Below are 20,344 nucleotides of genomic sequence, written 5' to 3'. Positions count from 1 at the left end.
CAAGGACTCGGCCAATGAAAAGCCATGGACTCTTGTTTACTATAGCCTTCCCAAATTCCTTTTCCCCTCTGTAAGAGCGTTTTCCTTTCCATTTTTGCTGGGGACTTGCACATGGCTTGCCATGGTTGCAGACCCATTCTCTGCTGATCCTGAATAAACCCGTTTTTGTTGGTGAAATAACTGGAAGTCTATTTGTCTTAGGTCCACATCCCCCACCCTCACCAGCACCCCGTAGCAGACCTCTGGGCAGAGCCAATGCCCATGCTCCCCGGTCACCCACACCAGCAACACGTTCAGAAAATACAGCTTAGTTTGTTCCACATGCTCATTTCATGACAGCTTGAACTGGGTGTATGTCGGGGGCTGGTGGTCCACACAGACAGGGCTCCCACTTGGGAGGGGTGAGGACTTGGGGCGGCAGTGCATCTTCCACCTGGAAACATTCAGGGACCAGAACACCCACAGCATCTGGCTCAAATGGCACCCTCCATTTCCAGAGAGCAGAAGTGGGGGCCAGCTAATAGGATCAGGCATTTCTCGGCTGGAGGGGAAGGTACTCAAGGCCCAAGAGTCTGAAGATGTCTTCCTCTGAAGCCACGTGGAGAAACATCTTCTGCAACAGAGTGCAAGCACGAGTGCTTGGGAGCCACTCCACCACCGCGGCAGCTTCCCGGAGACAGGTGTGGGGAGGAGGCTGGAAGAGCAGGCAGAGCCCAGCCCCGCGGTGGGGTGCTTCTTGAGGGCCCTGTGGGTCCCAGGCTGGAGGGCCCTGGGGCCGATGCAGACTGTGGGCCGGGCAGAGAGCCGTTTTCCCCATCCAGGCCTCCCGTCCCAGCAACACACCTGCCCCGGATCAAACAGACCATGGCTGTTCAGCCAGAACCCTTCCGGCTCTCCTTCCAGCTGAAGCGGCGCAGCTCCCGCTCGAAACGCTGGGGGAAGAGTGACTGCACGAGCAGGGCCACCAACCCCAGACCCCAAGGCGGCCGCAGCAGCACACTCCCTACCTTGGAGCCAGTCCAGCCGAGTAGCGCAGAGGGGAACTGGCTGATGGGGGTGACCACCAGGTGGTCGGGGTGGGGCAAGGCCTCTGGGCGCCCCTACAGCATCCCCTGGGGGTTGTGGCAGGTGGAAAATGCAGAAAGTCCCCTCGAAGGCATCCATGGTGTAGCTCTGCCGGGGCAGGTGGGTGGGGTCGTCTGCCTGCCGGCTGCGCTGGTGCTGGCGGTACAGGACAAGGTCCTGGGGGAGAGCAGACATGGCCGGGCACCACCATGTGGGGCTGGGACAGGAACCAGGATCCTGGCAGGACCATCAGCGGGGGGAGCAGGAAGCCCTTCACCTGCTTCTTCAGGCAGCACATCACTCCGGGCAGCAGCCCTGCCTCCCGGCCCTCCTGGGGGTGGGTGATGAGGAAGTCCACGTCGTGGCCCGGAGGGGGCCAGTCTGACTCTCAGCCTCCGTGTTCTCCCGAATCCCTTCAGTGAGGGAAGGCCCACCTCAGTGGTCCCGCCTCAGACGCCTTCACTGGGAAGGGCCTGGAGCTGAGCCAGAGGGCGTGTGGAGCCCCCTGACCTCCAGAAGCCGCCGGTCAGCGCGACCGCGGCCCCAGGAAGGGCCTGCCCCACGGCTGCCTCCACCGCCTGCTGCAGGGTCTCCACATCTGACCGCAGGATCCGGGTGCTCAGGTCCTGGTGGTGCTGGAGTCCTGTGGGCAGCACAGCTCTCCTGACCTGCCCAGCCCGGCCCTCTCTAGCTGTCTCCCACTACCCACTCCTCTCCCTTAAATATCAAACGCTTTTTCTGAAACAATTGTAGGCTCACATGCCGTTGAAGGAAATAACAGAGGTCCCCTGTGCCCTCTGCCCAGTTCCCCGCAGCGGTAACATCTTGCAGAACTACTGTAGGTCACACCAGAATTCTGATGCTGACACAATCAAGATACAGACTATCCCTTTCAACGCCTCGGTTTTCCCATCCATAAAACGGGGCCGGGAGGTGATAAAGAGATGTGAAGATGGCTCTGCCACTTAACAACACCTTGCTCTAGCCCATGTCCACCTCCTCCCCTGTCAGAGGGATCACAGGGCCTTCCACACACACAGTTAGGAGAGGTTTACGTGAGGGAATAAACGGCCCCGGGCAGGATGCGCGCTCAGTAAGCGCTGCGGGCCTCTCCTGCGGGGAGAGAACACTGAACGGAACCGACGGATGCCACCATCACGCTCCACCGGACGCACGGCACTGTGGTCTCACGTCCTGCTGACCAGCCAGGAGACTCTCCCAGGACCCCCAGCTGGCCTCCCCTCCCCCAGACCCTGGGAAGATTGTTCAAAGAGGCAACGAGTGCTGGGCTGTGGGGCTCCTTCAGCAGGGTCCCCGATCCAGGCCACACGGAGAGAACACAGAGTCTGCTCAACACCTGCGACCTGCTGGCCTCACGCCAAGGAGCTCACGGGATCCCATGCTTTACAGAGAACGTAATTCAGGCTCAGAGAAGTCAAGACTCAGGGCCACGGTCTCCTACCTAGTAAGCGGCAGAGATGGGACTCAAACCCAGGCCTGACAAACTCTCAAGTTCACGTTCTCTCCACCGCTCGGCACCACCTCCCACTAGCAGGCTCCTCACTGAGCCTCTCCCCACTGAGCACAGGTCCCCACGCCATCAGCCAGTGGGCCAAGGCGCCAAGCAGCATACAAGCAAGCGTGCCCAGGGCCCGGGCTGCTCTGACATGCACTCCCCTCTACGGAATCAGGAGTAAGGGGTACATGCCTGGTCCAGGTCCAAGTCTCACCAGGAGGTCCTGAATGGCACAGCAGCTACTCTGACCATTATCGCTCACTGAGAAGGGGCTGCACCGGGTCCTGACTCCACTGGGTCAGGAAGCCCGCCAAATAAAGATGCCCGTCTTCACACTCACCCCGTTCCCTGCCACAGAGGCAGCCACGAGCATATGCCATGCGTCAGAGCTAAGGGCTCCATGGTGTGGGAGGCTTTCAGGCACAGGTGCTTTGGGGAAGCCCAGGGCCCAGCGCTCCCAGAGGGCTCACCTGCTCTCTGCCGCTGGGTCAGTCTCTGGGGCTGCTCTCGGAGGTCGTCCAGCGTCCGCAGCCCCTCCTGGTACCACCGGTCAGCGGTCCTTACCCCGACCCCAAAGATCTGAGTGAAGAGCTGTTCTGAGGATGAGCACCGCGAAGCTGGTCAGGAGCAAGCTCTTACAGCGAGACGCGGATGACGACACTGATCCGTGCAAGGTGTGTCCCAGGACAGCACCACTGCAGCGTTACACAAGTGGCCTCATTAAGTCTTCGTCTGGCCGGGCAAGCGGCATCCCCACTCACATTCTTCAAGTTTAAGCAACCTGCTCAAGGCCACACAGCGAGTGCACAGGCAGGACTCAAGCCCCGAGCCTGGCCTACACAGCCCACCCTCACAGGGGACGGCAGGGAAAGACCCCACATGCTCCCTCCCCAGGCCTCGGTCCCCTCCTCGAGCAGGGTCTCTCCCCAGAACTTGTACAGTTCTAGCCTATGAGTCCAACATCACCAAAGTAGGCGTCCTGACAGTCCATCCATTCACTGGGAAAACCACACCATCCCACCCAACAGCAGCTGGGACTTATTACTGTGGCTCTGCCTCTTAACAGGCAGCAAAAAAGGGCAGTTAACAGCCAGGGGGTTGTTTTAGCAGGATCTGGAAGGAACAGGTTAGGGCTGGCTGGGGCTCTGTTCCAGGTTCAAACACGACAATTGCCACTGCCTGGCCACGGGTCAGCAGAGACGTCCAGGCCAGTGGAAACTAACTATGCTGCTGGAGCTGACCTCTCGTGGGGTGGCCAGCTGCCCTCACACGGGTATCCCACACACAGGGTGGGCGCTAGCAACTCACCTGTTTCTTCCTTGACTATAGCTCGTTGGACAGGGGTGGGCACTTGCCCTAGGCCAGCCACTCAGAGCCCCTCCCCGGGGACTTCTGAAACACAAGAGCAGGCCCAGGGGAGGAAGAACAGCTGGGTGGCACTCGTGTCCCTGAGCCCCACTTCCTGCAGACCAGCTGTAGCCTGCCCTTTTGGGACTGTGCTGGCCATCCTTCCCTAGATCCCCTGAACCAAGAGCATGAACTGGATGGGAAAGATGCTGAGAATAACCTAATCATGTTGTTTATAACAGTAAACTTCTAACTGTTCACGTACTTCTCTCCTGGCCTGGATGCCTTCTGGGACTCAGGGGTACCCCGGGGGAGGTAGCAGATGGCTCTGCCCTCTCTCACCGCTTCTCCAGCCACTAATTCCTGTGTTGCCTCCACACCCGAGCCCCCCGCCCCCCGTCCTTCACACAGGGTTCCTCTCCCTTTTTGAAGCCCCCCCCAACCCCTGACCAGTCGCTGATCTGACAACCTCCAGCCACAAAACCGGGGTGTCTAAAGAGCCCGACCAAGGCATCCACAAGAGCTCTGGCAGCTCCGTTATCAGACCAGAAATGGGTGGGACCAGTGGGAAGGTGTGCCGTGGACACAGGCAGGACGCCACCAAGAAAATGAGTACGTGAGATCACAAAGGTGGAGACACTGCAAGGGTGAGCAGCCCCACAGATTTAACGGTCCCCGTGGCACCCGGAAAAAGGTTCTGTTTTGTTCAGTATGCTCTGTGTAAAATGCCAGGGCGTGTGATATACTTGAGAATATGCCATCAATAGTCAAATAAGAACAGATGGTGCCGAGTGATCTAGAAAATTCCCTGTGCTCAAAACAAGCTTCTCGTCCGCCTCCATTTGGCTGCCTCGTGTACATCGGGTGTCGGCTGAGCTGCCAGTTCCTCAGTGAGACCTTCTCTGACCCCGGGGGGGACCCACTGCCCCCACCTGCCACCTGACACGGCGTGAACCGTGTGCTGTGGCTCTGGGGGAGGACCGTGGAGTTCCGTGCCCCTGCCGGGGGCTGCCCTGCGTACCTTCATGGCCTGGTACCTCTCCGAGAGCCGGACTCTCTCCACCTCCTCACACACTCCGCGTTCCAGCAGCTCCTGTGGGAGAAGACAAAGCCTGACTGGAAAGAGGAGAGCTGGGGGCCCAAGGTCCAGCAGGGGGGTTTTGTGGGAGCAGGATCCCGGGGGACTTGGAAATGAAGACTGTGCCCAGGGAGCCTCCAAGCCAGCCCCTAGGGTGGGGAACGTGGGCCACCTCTCAGATAAATAGCAAGCCCTGGGATACGTAAACAACTGCTTTTAAAACAGAGGTGAATTCAACAAGACTTCATTTAAAGGCTTAAGTGGGGCTTCCCTGGTGGCGCAGTGGTTGAGAGTCCGCCTGCCGATGCAGAAGACACGGGTTCGTGCCCCGGTCCAGGAAGATCCCACATGCCGCGGAGCAGCTGGGCCCGTGAGCCATGGCCGCTGAGCCTGTGCGTCCGGAGCCTGTGCTCCGCAACGGGAGAGGCCACAACAGTGAGAGGCCCGCGTACCGCAAAAAAAAAAAAAAAAAAAGCTTAAGTGAATTCAGAAGTATCTTTTCCGTCGTGATATATTCGCTCAGTGGTAAGTGTACAAAAGGACAACTTCACATTCTGGGTCCTCAAATACTTCGCATTGTAAAAAGAGGTGCGCATGCTCAGGGGTCCTCTTCCACCATCCTGGACAGTCTGAGCTGATCCAAGTGGTGCCAGCTACCAGCCTGCCAGGCTCCCGGCAGCTCCCTTGGCTGAGTCCCCTCGGTCCCCCTAGGGCAGGTGCTGTGGCCCCAAGTTACACGTGAGGAATCTGAGTGAAGAGGGTGGCCGGCTGCAGCTGGGCTCTGAGCCACCAGGCCACCTGCCCTCACCAGGCCCTGAGGCCCCCTCGCCTCCCCCCCACCCCGCCCTGCTAAGTGCGGGGAGCACCAACCTGGACGACCCTGCACGAGTGTTCTCCAAAGTGGGCCAGGCCACGCAGCTGGCTCAGGGCCGTGACCGGGCTGGGAAGGACCTTGAGCACTGAGGCCGTTCTGCACAAGAAGAGTTGGCGGCCCTCACTGCCGGCTAAGCCCGCAGCCTCCGCCAGCATCTCCAGAGCCTCCTGCAAGGAGGGGCCCTTGGGGAGGGGCAGGGATGGCGGGGTACCTCACCCCACCCCTCCCTCCAAGGCTGGGACAGGGGAGGGCCTGGCCCCATCCCAGGGAGGCAGGGGACCCAGGGCTCACCGAGAGGCCGGCGTGGTGGTGCGTGAGGGGTGTGGGGCGCTGGCAGGCACAGGGCAACCTCCATGCTGGGCGTGGCGGCCCCTTCCCGCACACAGCCACCTGGGGAAGGGCAATATACAGGCCGCTTCGAGGCTGCAGGGTGGGCAGGGGCCAAGGAAGCCCCTCGGAGCCCTGCCTCTCCTGGGTGGTCACCTAGGGCTCTCGGGACAGACGGGGCCGACCCTCCGAGAGCACGACTGCCAGAGGCACGGGGCAGAGGCCAGAGCGGCGCGAGTGGCACCACCTGCCCCCGCACGTGCTGTGTGTGCCCCACCTCCCGGAACCCCCTCCGGAGTGGGCTGGGCTGCCTGTCACCCCCACTCCACAGACGGGGACACCGAGGCCTCGTGGCTCACAGGCAGAGTCAGGATTTGAATGCGGGCAGCCCTGCTCGGAGCCCACACCTGCAGCCCCCAGCTGTGCTCACCCAGGAAGCACAGAGGTGGGCGGAGGCCATGAACCTCACAGCACCCCGAGGACGGCCTCCTGCTGGCCCCACTTGGGGTCACAGTCTCATCCACTTGGTTAAGCAAGAAAGGCCTAAAGATGCTAAAAATAAGTGGATCTCAAGAGAGTTTGCACCAATGGTGAGAGGAGAAGCGGGAACGGCCTGGCTTCCCAGGGCCCCTTGGTGGTCTGGGCTGAACCCTCACCGCCCACCTCACGTGAAGGACACTGAGGCACGGCTGCCGTGTCACCTGGTGTCACCTGTCCCAGCTGAGCTCCGGCCTGCGCTGGGGCCTTCTCTGGGGCTCCACCCTCATCCTTCACCCAGCTCACCTCCAGGCAGTGCCGGCACTCCACAGGGACTGGCTGCCCAGCCACCATGCTCTCCGTGAACCAGCTTACGTCTAAGAGCACTGGGCAGGTGCATCCTGGGTGAAGGGCCGCCGTCCTGCGCTCCTGCTGGCAGACGGCCTCCTCTGCTGAGGTCCCCTCCATCATGACGTGTGTCACCTCTGAGCTGGGTGGAGGGAAGAAGAGGAAGTGAGGCCCAGAACCCTTTCCCAGACCTGCCATTCTTCCTGCTTCACTCCATGCCTCCAGGCCTTTGCTGTTACTATCCCCTCTGCCTGGTGACCACCTATTCATTCTTCAGAAAGACCTCCCAGCCCCTCCTCCTGGCAGACAAACATCTCCACCACTCCAGCATCTGCAGAGCTGTGCGTGGTTCTCGGCTCTAGCTATGATGACAAGACCAACCCTTTTTTGTGTTAACTTGTCTGTCTCCCTCTCCCCCCAACCCCAGAGGAAGGAGAGGCCAGGGGTACAGGGGCCAGGACCAGGAGGGGGTCTTCATCGAAGTGCTGGAGACAGACTGCTTGGGTTTGAACCTCAGCTCTGCCACACACTTGCTATGTGCCCTTGGGCACATCACTTATCTCTGTACTTTGACTGCCTCATCCACAGAGCAGAGATAATAACACATCTACTTTGCAGGGTTGCAAAGATTAAATGAGCTAATAAGCAAAACGGCTTAGATAGTGTCCAGTACACTCTAGGCCGTGGTCATCATCCTCTCCTGAGTGGGTCTGCTGCACCCCTGGGAACGGTTAACTAAGCTTCAGGGGGACTGGCCCCTCCCTGATTCACTTGCTCTTTCAACTTCAAAACCATGGGAACTCTCCTCCCTTACTTTCAGCATTGCTTCTGTAGTGGTTTTGTTTTTGTTTGGTTTTCTTCTACTCTTTGAGCCTCACTCAAGTCACTTTCTCAGCCCTGAGGAGAGAAATCAGTTTAGCTAACAGGGCAAGATGAATTCACCTAAGGAAGGACTGTTAACCACCGCTACACTCACATGGCCCTTTATAAAGCCTCCGGCATACATTCTCTCCTTGTCCTACAGAAACACTCCTGGCTCTAACTGCTAACACCCTTTTACAAAAGAGGAAATTGACAGGAAGGCTATATGACCATGAAATGCCAGGGCTAACTTGGAATCCAAACACCTCAGGTGCCCCTCCGCTCCGGGGTCAGCTGCGTGGGAGTCGTTTCAGATCTCAATATCCTCAGCAGTAAGGAAACACCATCCGTGAATGTGGCTGGTCAGCTGCAGAGTTCCGAGCACGGGCATCTGTGTTCAGGCCATCACGCCACTCAGCAGCATCCCCCGGCCCACCGGGCGCGACGACATGGTGATACCTATACGGGCGTGCCACGTTCCCCGGTGAGGCGAGGCCGTGGGCGCCGGACCCGCCCCGCGCCCCTCGGAAAGGTGGGCCCTAGGAAAGCGGCCTCGCCTTGCGGCGAGCTTCGCCACGACCGCGCACCTGTAGGCGTCCACGACGCGGAAGCCCTTGGAGAGAGCCAGGCGTGTGAGGAAGGCCCATGCGTGGCTCAGCCAGGTAGACAGTGACCCCAGGGAAGCGTGCCGCGGAGGAGGGGGCGGTGTCCGGGGTCCCGACCCGCGCTCGCCGCCGTTTTGGTAGCATTCGTCCCCTGCCCGCGGGTGGCGCCCGGCGAAAGAAGAGGGAAGCTGGACAGAAGCCGGAAGCCAGCGGGCGGAAGCCAGCGGGCGGAAGCCGACTGGAAGGGGAAGTGGCGCCCGGCCACTCAAGGAGGCAGGCCCCGCCCCATGCAAATTAAGTCTCTGGGCGGATTTCGCCCCCAGGGTCGTTTGGAGCGAGGTAGAGGTCCCGGGGTTCCACCTGATTGGGTGTTCCGGCCTCTCAGCGCCAGAGGCCCCGCCTCTATGCAAATACAACCAGAGCACACGCCTTTTATTTAAATTACACTCGCGGAAAGTCCCGTCCCATCCTTGGGATCACCCGGGAAGAGAGACTGGGTTGGAGGGTAGGGGGGTCGGGTAAAAGGGGTGCGGGCAGAAGCTGGAAGGGAGGAGGCGGAGGTTAGGGAAGTCGTCCTCGGAGGCTAAGAGGGGAGATCGAGGTGGGGGTATCCGGGGATCCGTCCTCGGCGCGTGGGGGGAGGGGGATGTTAGTGGTGGGTCCTTGGCGGGTAGGAGAGGGATCCGTTCTCAGCAGGAGAGGAGTATCCGCCCCAGCCCCTGCTATTCGCCCCCTCCGACTGGGTCGGGCTGGACCGATGGGCCCCGGAAACCTGGCGGCGCCGGGCCCCTGGATAGCGGGCCCGGGCAGATGCGCGAGTGAGCGTGCTGGTGGAGCGACCGCTTCAAACCCCTGGAAAGGGTTTTCAGTCTTTCTCAATCGAATGGCGTTAAGGACGACTGGCCGGCCATTTGGAAAAATGGAAGTTGGATCCCTCCCTTACTGTTTAACACCAAGATAAAATCCAGATGGATCAAATATTAAAATCTAAAAAAGAAAAAAAAATGTACTGGGGAGTCGATGAATGTTTTATGGTCTAAAGTATCACAATAAACCTGAAGACACTAAAGGAAAAGAATGATAAACTTGAAGACATGCAAATTTAAAATGTATTTAAACATTAAAAGGCAAACCCGGGGAAGAGTGTGACACATTTTGAATTTAAATCTAATTCCTGTAATTATGAAATTGTCCACGGATTAATAAGGAAAAGACGACAAGCAAGAACACCAGTAGGCAATTTACAGAGGAAATGCTACTCAAAAACATACCAGATTCCATGACTCGTCCAATCAGGGAAGGGCAAACTTAAATGAGAGTATCTTCACTTATCGCATTATCCGACGTTTACAAAATTGATCACACATGAGGGAACTGGCAGATTGTAGGAGGGACTTTTTGGAAGCCAATTTAGCAACCATAGCCAACAAAATGAAAACAAAAATCTCACCCAGCAATTCCTTTTCCAAGATTGGTATTGTGTTGAATCCCTAGACCAGGTTGGGAAAGCTGACATCTTGACAACATCGAGTGTTCCTGTATGTCTCTCATATTTTCAGACACTACGTTTTGGAATCTCTTTGTTATGCTATGTGATCTCCTCAGTCTTCCCTGCCTGTGGCACAGGGCTGAAGCAGGCTGGTGCCTCAGCCCAGGCCTCCTCTCAGCCTCCACACCAGCTCCCAACCTGCCCTCCTGGGCCCAGGACACACACCCTGGCTGGGAGGCCTGGGATGCGGCCCCTCTCTCATTTCCTGTGCTCGTTTCTCCTCCTGCCATCTGGGAAGGGGGAGCTCCCAGGCTCTCTGTAAGGAGTCCGTGTTCCCCATCTGTGGGTTCTGCCTTTCCTCAGAGAGCAGCAGCCTACCCCTGAAACAATTTCCATTCTTCTTGATGGCCTCTGTCTCCATCCCAGGCACCTGGGTTCTCTCTTGGGGCGGCAGAGGCAGCTTTTTTTTTTTGCGGTACGCGGGCCTCTCACTGCTGTGGCCTCTCCCGTTGCGGAGCACAGGCTCCGGACGCTCAGGCTCAGCGGCCATGGCTCACGGGCCCAGCCGCCCCGCGGCATGTGGGATCTTCCCGGACCATGGCACGAACCCGTGTCCCCTGCAACGGCAGGCGGACTCCCAACCACTGTGCCACCAGGGAAGCCCCAGAGGCAGCTTTTAATGACCCATCGCACCTGAATACTTAAAATACTGGGCAACTTGCAAAAATGAGGATTTCCACAGGCCCAGGGAAGTTTTGTGAGGGGTGATCCTCAGTGCCCACTGAGTGGAGGCCTGGGCACAGGTGGGCAAAGCCACAGCATCGATGGTTGGCGTGCTCCTCTCCTCCCCTCCCTGGACCACCAGGTCACTGTCCATCCAGCTGGGAAGCGGAGACCTCAGCCCTCTATCTCCAATAAACCTGGCTTGGGATTCCCAAATGTCTAAGTCCCCAGCTCCCTGCTGCCCACGCTGAGACCACCCCCCAAAAAAAAGTCAGAGGCTGCACAGATGATCTCCTGGCTGGGCCCTCTCAGCGGCCCTGAGGGTGGCAGTCCTCCCTTGTGTTCTGCACTGTGCTTTCTCATGCTGTGTTTTGGATTAGTTTTACCCAGATGTATGAGCTTGCATTTTTCCAAGATGAATCTCATCTAGCTATTTCCTGTTCCCACTTCCAGTTCAGAAAAGGCCCCTGGGGGCGATTTTTCAGTCCTCGTGACCTTCATAAAACCTCCCCATGGAGCACCGTCTTTGAAGTCCGCTTCAGTGCTGTTGGCGCCTGTCCTTGGCCTGTGGGGCCGGGACTCTGCCTGGCTCTGAGGCCCAACCCCCCACCAATTCCCATCTCCTGCGGGTTACTTGCCAGCTGCATTCCAGAGGGTGTGCGGTCAGCCTGCTGATGCTGTCGGACTGGAGCTCCTGAGGACCACTGACCCAAAGTTCTGGCCTCTAGTGCCACTCCCTGGACCTTCCTGAGCTACCCACTGGATCACTGTGGGTTTGGGCTATCTGGTGCATCAGTCTGCCCAGGCTGACAGAACAAAATACCACAGACAGGGCAGCCTAAACAAAAGAAACATTTCTTATTGTTCTAGAGGCCGGAAATCCAGGATTAAGGTGCTGGCAGGCAGCTTTCATTCTGAGGCCTTCTCTCTTGGCTTGTAGGCGGCCACCGTCTCTCTGTGTGCCTACACGATCTCTTTGTGTGCTCGTGGAGAAGGAGAAAGAGATCTCTTCCTCTTCTTATAAGGCCACCAGTCGTATCAAATTAGGACCACACCCCTGTGACGTCATTTAACCATATTACTCCTAAAAGGCCTTTCTCCAAATACAGTCACATTGGGGGTTAGGGCTGCAACATATGAATCTGAGGGAACATAATTCAGTTCATAGTACCTGGTGTATTTGGTCCTGTGCTGCTGTAACAAATTACCACAAACTGGGGGCTTGAAACAACAGAAATTTATTCTTGTAGTTCTGAAGCCTGGAATTCTAAGATCAAGGTGTTAGCAGGGCCATGTTCCCTCTGAAAGTTCTAGGGGAAGATCCTTCCCATCTCCTCTAGCTCCTAGTGGCTCCTGGCATTCCTGGGCTTGCGGCTGCATCCCTCTGATCTCTGACCCATCCCCAACCCAATGGCTGCCTTCCCTCTGTCCCTTCTCCTTTTCTTATATATATATATTTTTTTTAATTTTTAATTTATTTTTACTTTCTGGCCACGCTGCATGGCATGCGGGATCTTGGTTCCCCAGCCAGGTTCAAACCCGTGCCCCCTGCAGTGGAAGTGCAGAGTCTTAACCACTGGACCACCAGGGAAGTGCCCCCCCACCTTTTCTTATAAAGGCACCAGTCATTGAATTTAAGGCCCACCCTTAATTCAGGATGACCTCATCATGAAATTCTTAATTACATCTGCAAAGACCCTTATTCCAAATGTGGTCACAGTCTGAGGTTCCTCATGGGCATGAATTTGGCGGGGGGGCACCATTCATTCTACTACCCTGAGTCCACACCTCCGACCCAGGCTCAGGCCTGGACTCTGCTGACAGGTTCCATGGCCCATCATGGATCCCTGCAAAAATCCGTCAGAGCTGCAGGATGTAGTTTCTGATAGGAATAGATGTGCTCATACCAGGGACTGTGGCTTGCCATGGGCCTGCCAGGTTATGTGACCAAAGGAGATGCTTTATTTTTGAGAAACTATACTGTCTTTTAAGGAAAACGTGGGTCCCTTTGCTTGCTGGATGGTGTCTAAGTCTGGTCAGGCAGCTATAATGAATACCACAGATTGGGTGACTTGAAAAAAACAGACATTAATTTCTCACAGTTCTGGAGGATGGACATGTGGAATCAGGGTGCTGGAAGATTCAGTGTTGGTGAGGGCCCGCTACCAAGCTGCAGATTTTTCACTGTATCCTCATATGTCAGAGGGGGTGAGACATGGTGCCTCTTTTATAAGGGCACTAATCCCAGTTACGAGAGCCCCATCCTCATGACCTAATCACCTCTAGAAGGCCCCACCTCCTAACACTAGCACCTTGGGCATCAGGATTCCAACATGTGGATTTGGGGGAGGGGGGGACACAAACAGATGGGCTCTGTGTAAGAAGGAGGTGGGGGGATTGGAGGCCTGGGGCAAGATCTGGAGTGGGAAGACTGGGCCAAGGGGTAGAGAAGAATCCCTGACTCCCTCCCACCATGGGGACTTGGCCTAAGAATGATGGAAAAGAGATAGATGTGTCCTTAAAATGAAGGCTCTTAGCGTTCATTTGTCCAACCAGCCCTGACTCAGCATGGTTGGTAATCCTTAGGGGAAGGGCTAAGTGGTCTGGAAGAATTACGAGAAGAGGGATGTTTGCTGAACCAAACTCCATCACAAATTGACACAACTGTCTACCCTTCCCACCACAGGCAATTCCATTGATATTAAGGCAGAATATGACATTATTACATTCTTGAGTGAACAGACCCAATGTCATTTAGGTATTTTCCAATTTACTACTGTTATTGAAATAAAACAGAGATATGACTGTGGGGAGTTCCAGCTTATCGGCTTCAAGGAGAGCCCTGGGCTGGAAAGTTTGGCTGAATGCCCAAGGTTGTCATGGACGGTGGCCCACGGGGTGGAGGGTATTGAGAGGCCAGATAGGGAGGCAGCAGCCTGCCCCAGGATGTGGGGCAGGTCAAGGTCAGAGTCTGTCCTTCACTGGAGGAAAGGGGGGTGGGTGGTTAGCTCAGGAGGGTGTCCGTGGTCAGGGCCGCATGCAGATGGAAAAGGATGGAATCTGGGTATAGTGGGGCGGGGGGGATCCTAGTCAGTACAACTACTGACATTTATGGAGGGCTTGGTATAGGCCATGTATGGTGTTAATTATTTGTTATATTACATTTTTATTCTCTCCCCAGTTGTATGGAATTGGTACTGCTATTACTTCCCCCATTTTACAGATAGAAGAACTGAGGCCGAGAGCCAAAGTACTCTTTCCAAGTTTACAGTGCACACAGAGGCACAATTATGATTTAAACAGTGGCTGTTTGACTTCTGAGCCAGCCTCTCAACCATGGATTCAACAAAATTGTGTTGCGCACCAAGCTCTGCCCTAAGTGCAGGGGGTACAGATATAAGACGCACAGAAGGACCTGCCTTCATTCCATTTTTGTAGAGGCAAGACAGACAGACAAATAAGGAGAATGCACATGGTGCCGGGTGGTGCCATGGGGCACAGAGGGCATGGCTGAACCAATCCCTTCGGCGTGCACACCCTTCTCCAATCGTGCCTCTGATGCTCTCCCCGGCAAGAGGTGGGGTCTATCGCCTCCTTTTAATAGGGGGCCGGCCCTGGAACTTTCTTGGACCAACAGAAGGCAGCAGAAGCGACATTGTGGAATGCGTGGGCTCAGCCTGACGAGGGCACGCAGCTTCCATTTCTGCCCTCTTGGAAGGCAACTGTCGCGGAAAGAAGTTCAGGCTGCACTGTGGGTGCTGGGAACCACGTGAACAGAGAACCAGTAGCCCTCGGGACAGCAGCTTCCGGCTGACGTCTTAAAGCAGTGGTGCTAGATCATTCCTCATGATTCTGTGAGCAGACTCCTGCACGTGGCGTCAGCCGACTCCTCCCCCATGCAATGGCTCACAGAATGGTAAGGAATGATGTAGCACTGCTGCTTTAAGACAAATCAGCTTTACGGCATTTTGTCACACAGCCACAGATAACTGAGAGGACGGGAGAAGGGCAAAGTGCCATGGAGAGAACTAAAGTCAGGGCAGGGGGGGACTTTCCTGGTGGCGCCGTGATTAAGAATCCACCTGCCAATGCAGGGCACGTGGCTTCAAGCCCTCGTCTGGGAAGATCCCACATGCCGCGGAGCAACTAAGCCCGTGCGCCACAACAACTGAGCCTGCGCTGTAGAGCCCGGAAGCCACAACTACTGAGCCCACGTGCCACAACTACTGAAGCCCACGCGCCTAGAGCCCATGCTCCCCAATAAGAGAAGCCACCGCAATGAGAAGCCCACGCACCGCAACAAAGAGTAGCCCCCGCTCGCTGCAACTAGAGAAAGCCCACGCGCAGCAGCAAAGAGCCAAAGGAGCAAAAAATTAATTAATTAATTAATTTAAAAAGAAAAAAGAAACGTGGTTGAGAGTTATTATTCATTACATAGGTTATGGTGGAGAGAGAGAGAGAGAGAGAGAAGGAGAGAGAGAGAGAGAGAGAGAGAGAGAGGGAGAGAGATTGAGAGGCAAGCAGAGGGAGTCCTTTCATTTGGAAGTACACAGTAAAATATTTCCTGGTGAAATCATATGATGTCTGGGATTTGCTTCAAAATCATGTCGAGGCGGAGGAAAGGGTGGGACACAGATGAAACAAGATGGGCCTTGAGTTGAGAAGTTTGATGACAGAGGCGGAAAGTTCAGCATATCACCTCTCCACTTCTGGATATGTTTGAAATTTCAATAATAAAATGTTTTTTTTAAGCATGTGCACTTAAAATGAGAGCAGCGCTCTCTGCCAGGAGCAGCTCTAAGCACTTTACACGTGTCAGCTCATTGAGGCCCAGGACATTGCTGTCAGTGGATGACATCCATGTTCCCATCTCGCTGGGAAGGAGAGAGAGGCACAGAGAGGTCAAGTGACTTGCTGGAGTTTGCACAGCTGGTGAACAGCAGCCTTGGGGTGCTGCCTTGGAAAAACACCCCTGTGTTCTTCTTTATTCTCACGTGACACTTCTGACACTAGATGGGTGGGTTTTCCACACCCAGCAATTCTCCAGCACCAGCTGGGTGTCCTAAGTTCAACCCAATTCTGACACTGACCAGAGTTAGTGCAGACCCGCCTGGCCCCGCCTCCACTTCAGAGGCCAACATTGAGGCCAGGTTGTCACCTGTGCTTCTGACCAACTGGCCATAAGCTGGGGTTCCCATGAGCCCCTTTCTCCAATTTGATAATTCGTTAGAACAGCTCACGGGACTCAGGAAAACAGTTTACCTACTAGATAACCAGCTTAGTACAAAGGATATTGAAGGATATGAGTGAACCGCTAGATGAGGAAATAGACAGGGCAAGGTCCAGAAGGGCCCTGAGCACAGGAGCTTCTGTGTCCGTGGAGCTGAGGGGAGCCCCCATCATATGGATGTATTCACCAGCCAGAAGCTCTCTGAACCCCATCTTTAGGGGCTTTTATATAGCCAGCTTCATCACACAGGCATGATCGATCATTAGCTCCATCTCCAGCTGGGCTGAAAGTTCCAAGCTCCTTATCATGGCTTGATCTTTCTGGTGACCAGCCCTGATCCTGAAGCCATCCAGGAACCCACTTAGAGTCACAGAATTGGAGCAGAAGATCCTCCTTCCATCCAGTAGATTCCAAGGGATTTAGGAGATCTGTGCCAGGGAGTGGGTTCAAAGACCAAATATTAGAACAAAAGATGCTCCTCGAGTTCTTATCACTTAGGAAATTCCAAGGGATTTAGGAGCTCTGTGCCAGGAACCGAGGGCAGAGACTAATATATATTTTTTCTATCATTTCACAGATGTGACCCAAGGAGCCTAGCTCCATCACAGAACTCCTGGTCTATGTGCTTCTAAAACTCCCAGATGATTATGTCACAAACTGTTACTTGTTCTCTCTGGGGGATCAGACAAAACTTATAATCAGTTTGTTATTTTGCCTACTTGTGTTTTCTAATTTTCCTGCCATGAGCACACACCGACTGCATAATAAAGAGATTTGTAATAAGAAGAGTTTTCTTTTGACCGTGCCACATGGCTTACGGGATCTTAGTTCCCCAGCCAGGGACAGAACCCGTGCCCCCTGCAGTGGAAGCTCGTAGTCCTAACCACTGGACCACCAGGGAAGTCCCAAGAAGAGTTTTAGATAGACCTAGAACCAGCAGCAGTGAGGCCCGGTAGGGGTGCTTAGCCCAGGCCTCCTGACCGCAGAGGTGCAGGGGTGGGGTGGGAGTCACCCTGAGACTTCCCAGGCCCCACCCCTGTTTCCAATGGCTCACAGCCGGCAGGGCTTCAGACCCAGCAGCAAGGTCGGCAGGACCGCCGTGTGCCCACCCCGGCACAGGCACTCGGGGCCCACCTGCAGGCCCTGCAAGCCCCGCGAGGAGCACAGGCTCATTTGGGGATGTGGCATCTCAAGGGGCAGGGGTTAGGGCAAAGTGGCCACCATCACATAACATCTGATTCTTTCATCAAACCCAGAAGGGGTGGGGTCGATGTCCCACTCCCCACGCACTCCCTGGGTGCATCTGCCCTTCCCCTTCACACCTCCGTCACTCCCACATCCACACAGCCAGGTTCACGGTCCTGGTTCCAGGACCGTGTAACCAGCTGTCTGAAGGGCAGGTCCCCATGCTGGTCTACCCCTCCTTTCCCTATACCTACTTTCCTGTGGGCCTTCTAGGATTCCCACCCACCAGCTTCCAGCCAGCAGCCTCGCTGGCTCCTCCATCATCCACTGGGCCCAGGTCTTGCGGGTCCTGCCCCAGCATCTTCCCCCGCTTGGCATCCCTGCCCCTCATGACCCCTCTGCCCTCCCCATCTCCACTCAGCTGCACGAAGTCCCACTTTCCACAGCACAGAACCCAAGTGCAAGTTGGCTTCCAGGGGTCTGCTGACCTACCCGGGCCTCACGCTGCCCTCAGCCCCCTGCCTACACTGTGCCCATCCTGAGATCCCCTCGGCAGTTCCCCTACAGCAGGGTCTTCGTATGTCCAGTCCCCGCTCCTGGGTTACCGTCCCCTCCCTGCAGGGACTCACCCAGCTCATCCCCCTCACTCTTTCCTCCAGAAGCCTCTGCTGGTCCCCCGGTCTGGGTTGGGTCCCCTGCATGTCCCCCAGCCCACTGGCCCAGAGCATCTGTCTCCTCTGCTGGAGAGAAAGCTCCCAGGGCACGGGTCCTCCCTGTGTGGACTTGGGGTGGCCATGCCCACACATGGAGCCAGTCTACGGACACTTTCTGGCTGGGCGAGTCTTCCTGGCACTAAATGCATGTATCCTATTCTTACTGCCCTCAGCAAGTGCTTCTTGCTAGGAGGTGACCCTGTGCCCGAGGTGAGCCTGTGAGGCCCAGGGCTGGCTCGACTGAGCTTATACATCCCCATGGGAGACCCTGAGGGCCGGCCTCGGAGGCCCATGTGATGGTGATCTCCCAGAATCCAGGTCTTTGGGGTTCTAGACATGGAGTCTGACCCCTTCTCTCTTTGGGATGGTGTTTGTGCAAAGAACTATCAGTGGATGATTTAAAAGGTGGGCAGGGGTCTGGGCCTTTTGTGGGTGAGGGCTGCGTGGCGTGTACTGGGAGGGAACAGGTGCTGCAAAGGCCACCATGGAAGCAGGGGAGGAGGACGGCGAGCCAGCCCGGAAGGAGGTCACGACGGGGCCTCTGGTGGCTCTGGGCGATCCCTGGGGCCTGGTGAGAGTGCCAGGTGCAGGCACAGTTCCCTGGGACTGAGCAAGTGGAAAAATGAGTGTGAACAACTTCTTAGAGAAGCCTCGCTCTCAGGAGGAAGATCCGGATAGAGACGGCAGCTATGGGTTGCAACACTGAGAACTCTGGGCTCTGCAGCAGCCTTGGGGGCGTTCTGAAACTCCACGCTAATGGCAGGGGTTGTGGAGCTGGGGAGGCACACCTGCTAGGGGTCCCCTTCCTCCTACAGAGCTGGTCAGCGCTTCTTGTTTTTGTTGGCTGGGCTTCTGGCTCAGGTCTGCAGACAAACATGCAAGAATGTGAATACCTTACACACAAACTGATTATAAAATGGCTAATACCACGATGTGTTTCTTATTCTTATACTTCCCTGGGATTTCAGCTTTCACACCTTCCTCTACCAGATGCTAGTTTTCTGTTTTTAACACCTTTTGAAGATCTTACCAGACACAAAAGTGAAAATAATGTCAACTGTAGCAAAGACTGTCAATTATTCCTCAGTATTTATTATCTCATTCTTCTTTGATAACAGAACTCACATATAGCTGGCACAAGGCTGTCAGAAAAAAGACTACACTTCTCAGCTTCCCTTGCAGCTGGGTATGGCTGTGGCTGAGTTCTGGCCAAGGCCAACGGAATGAACTTGGAGCTTTGTGTGACCTTCTAGAAGAAGTTCTTAAAGGAAGAGATTGTGCCCTACTATGCCTTTCTACTGGCTGGGATGATGCAATGATGACTGGATCTCAAGCAGCTGTTTTGCATCATGAGATGGAAGCCAGATGCTGAGAATGGAGGAGCAACAAAATGAAAGGAAGGGGACTCTGAGCTGGTCTTTGTCTTTTTTTGTTTGTTTGTTTGTTTTGTTTTCGGTACGTGTGGGATCTTCCCAGGGCACGACCCCGTGTCCCCTGCATCGGCAGGCGGACTCTCAACCACTGCGCCACCAGGGAAGCCCCGGTCTTTGTCTTGAAGCTCACAGACAGGACCTGCATCAGTTATCGAGACTCCCTTGGTGCTCACCCACTGCCATTCTCTTCACCAGTGTCAGTACCACCCTCCACTCAGTTCTGACTAGCTCCAGGGCTGTTGTCTGTCCCACAAGATTCTGTTACGGTATTTATCCTGTATTTAGTCATTTAACAAATATTTACTCAGGGCCTCTGTGGGCCAGAGAGCTGTAGTAGGAAATATCACAGCCCCTGATCCCTTGGTCTTGCGACACTGGCACTGCTGGTAGGGAGAGAGATGATAAACATCTGAGATAAGTGTTAGCTATTGCTGAGTAACCAACCACCCAACTCAGCAGATTAAGACAATCACATTTATTAGCTCACCTGCCTGCCAGCTGCCTGGGCAGCTCTGCCCATCTGAGCCCAGCTTGGCTGGTCTCGCTGGTCTCCCTCTTGTGTCCCACTGGCTGTGGCGGCCTGTTTTGCATGGTCTCAGCTTTGTTCCCTGTGGTCTTGTCCTCCAGCAGGACAGCCCAGGTGTGCTCTCATCATTCTGGAAGGTTGTGGGGAAGGGGAGAGAGGATGCTTCAAGTGTTTTTTCAAGCCTCTCCTTGGACCAAGTTTGTTCCTGTCCAACTGGCCAAAGCCATCACATGGCCAAGCCTGTAGTCAGAGTAGGAGGGGCCTACAAGGTTACAAGGCACAGAGCAAAGGGCATGGGCACAGGGAGGCCACTTAACTGGAGCCATTAGCACCATCAGTATAGCCCAATGGGTCAATATGTCAGAAATAAAGTAGGAGAGTGGGATGATTTGTTTTGGCAGATATAGGAGAGGGCTGAAGTTTTATGAAGGGCAGCTGGGGATGCTTCAGTGAGAAGCTGGGAAGGACACTGCAGGCAGAAGGAACAGCAAATACGTCCCCTGAGGCAGGACGTGCCCACCTGTCGGTGGGATTTCCTCCCACTAAA

General features: G+C 55.5%; 1 protein-coding gene across 1 annotated transcript; it reads right to left on the bottom strand.

Annotated features, from left to right (window-relative positions):
* Window positions 1–526: 526 nt before the first annotated feature.
* Window positions 527–8,718, bottom strand: POLM (DNA polymerase mu). The gene is given in 13 exon segments (XM_029233004.1): window positions 527–613; window positions 844–891; window positions 894–1,068; window positions 1,070–1,242; window positions 1,343–1,452; window positions 1,559–1,708; window positions 3,052–3,172; window positions 4,950–5,021; window positions 5,877–6,047; window positions 6,172–6,270; window positions 6,991–7,174; window positions 8,481–8,534; window positions 8,536–8,718. Coding segments are annotated over 13 exon segments (1,551 nt in total). The 5' UTR covers window positions 8,643–8,718.
* Window positions 8,719–20,344: the final 11,626 nt, after the last annotated feature.

This window comes from Monodon monoceros, unplaced genomic scaffold (genome assembly GCF_005190385.1).
Source record: "Monodon monoceros isolate NGI ecotype Baffin Bay Population unplaced genomic scaffold, NGI_Narwhal_1 Super_Scaffold_2, whole genome shotgun sequence".
Lineage (NCBI taxonomy): Eukaryota > Metazoa > Chordata > Mammalia > Artiodactyla > Monodontidae > Monodon > Monodon monoceros.
Note: the sequence above shows the minus strand (reverse complement) of the source record. Positions and strands in the feature narration are given on the sequence as shown.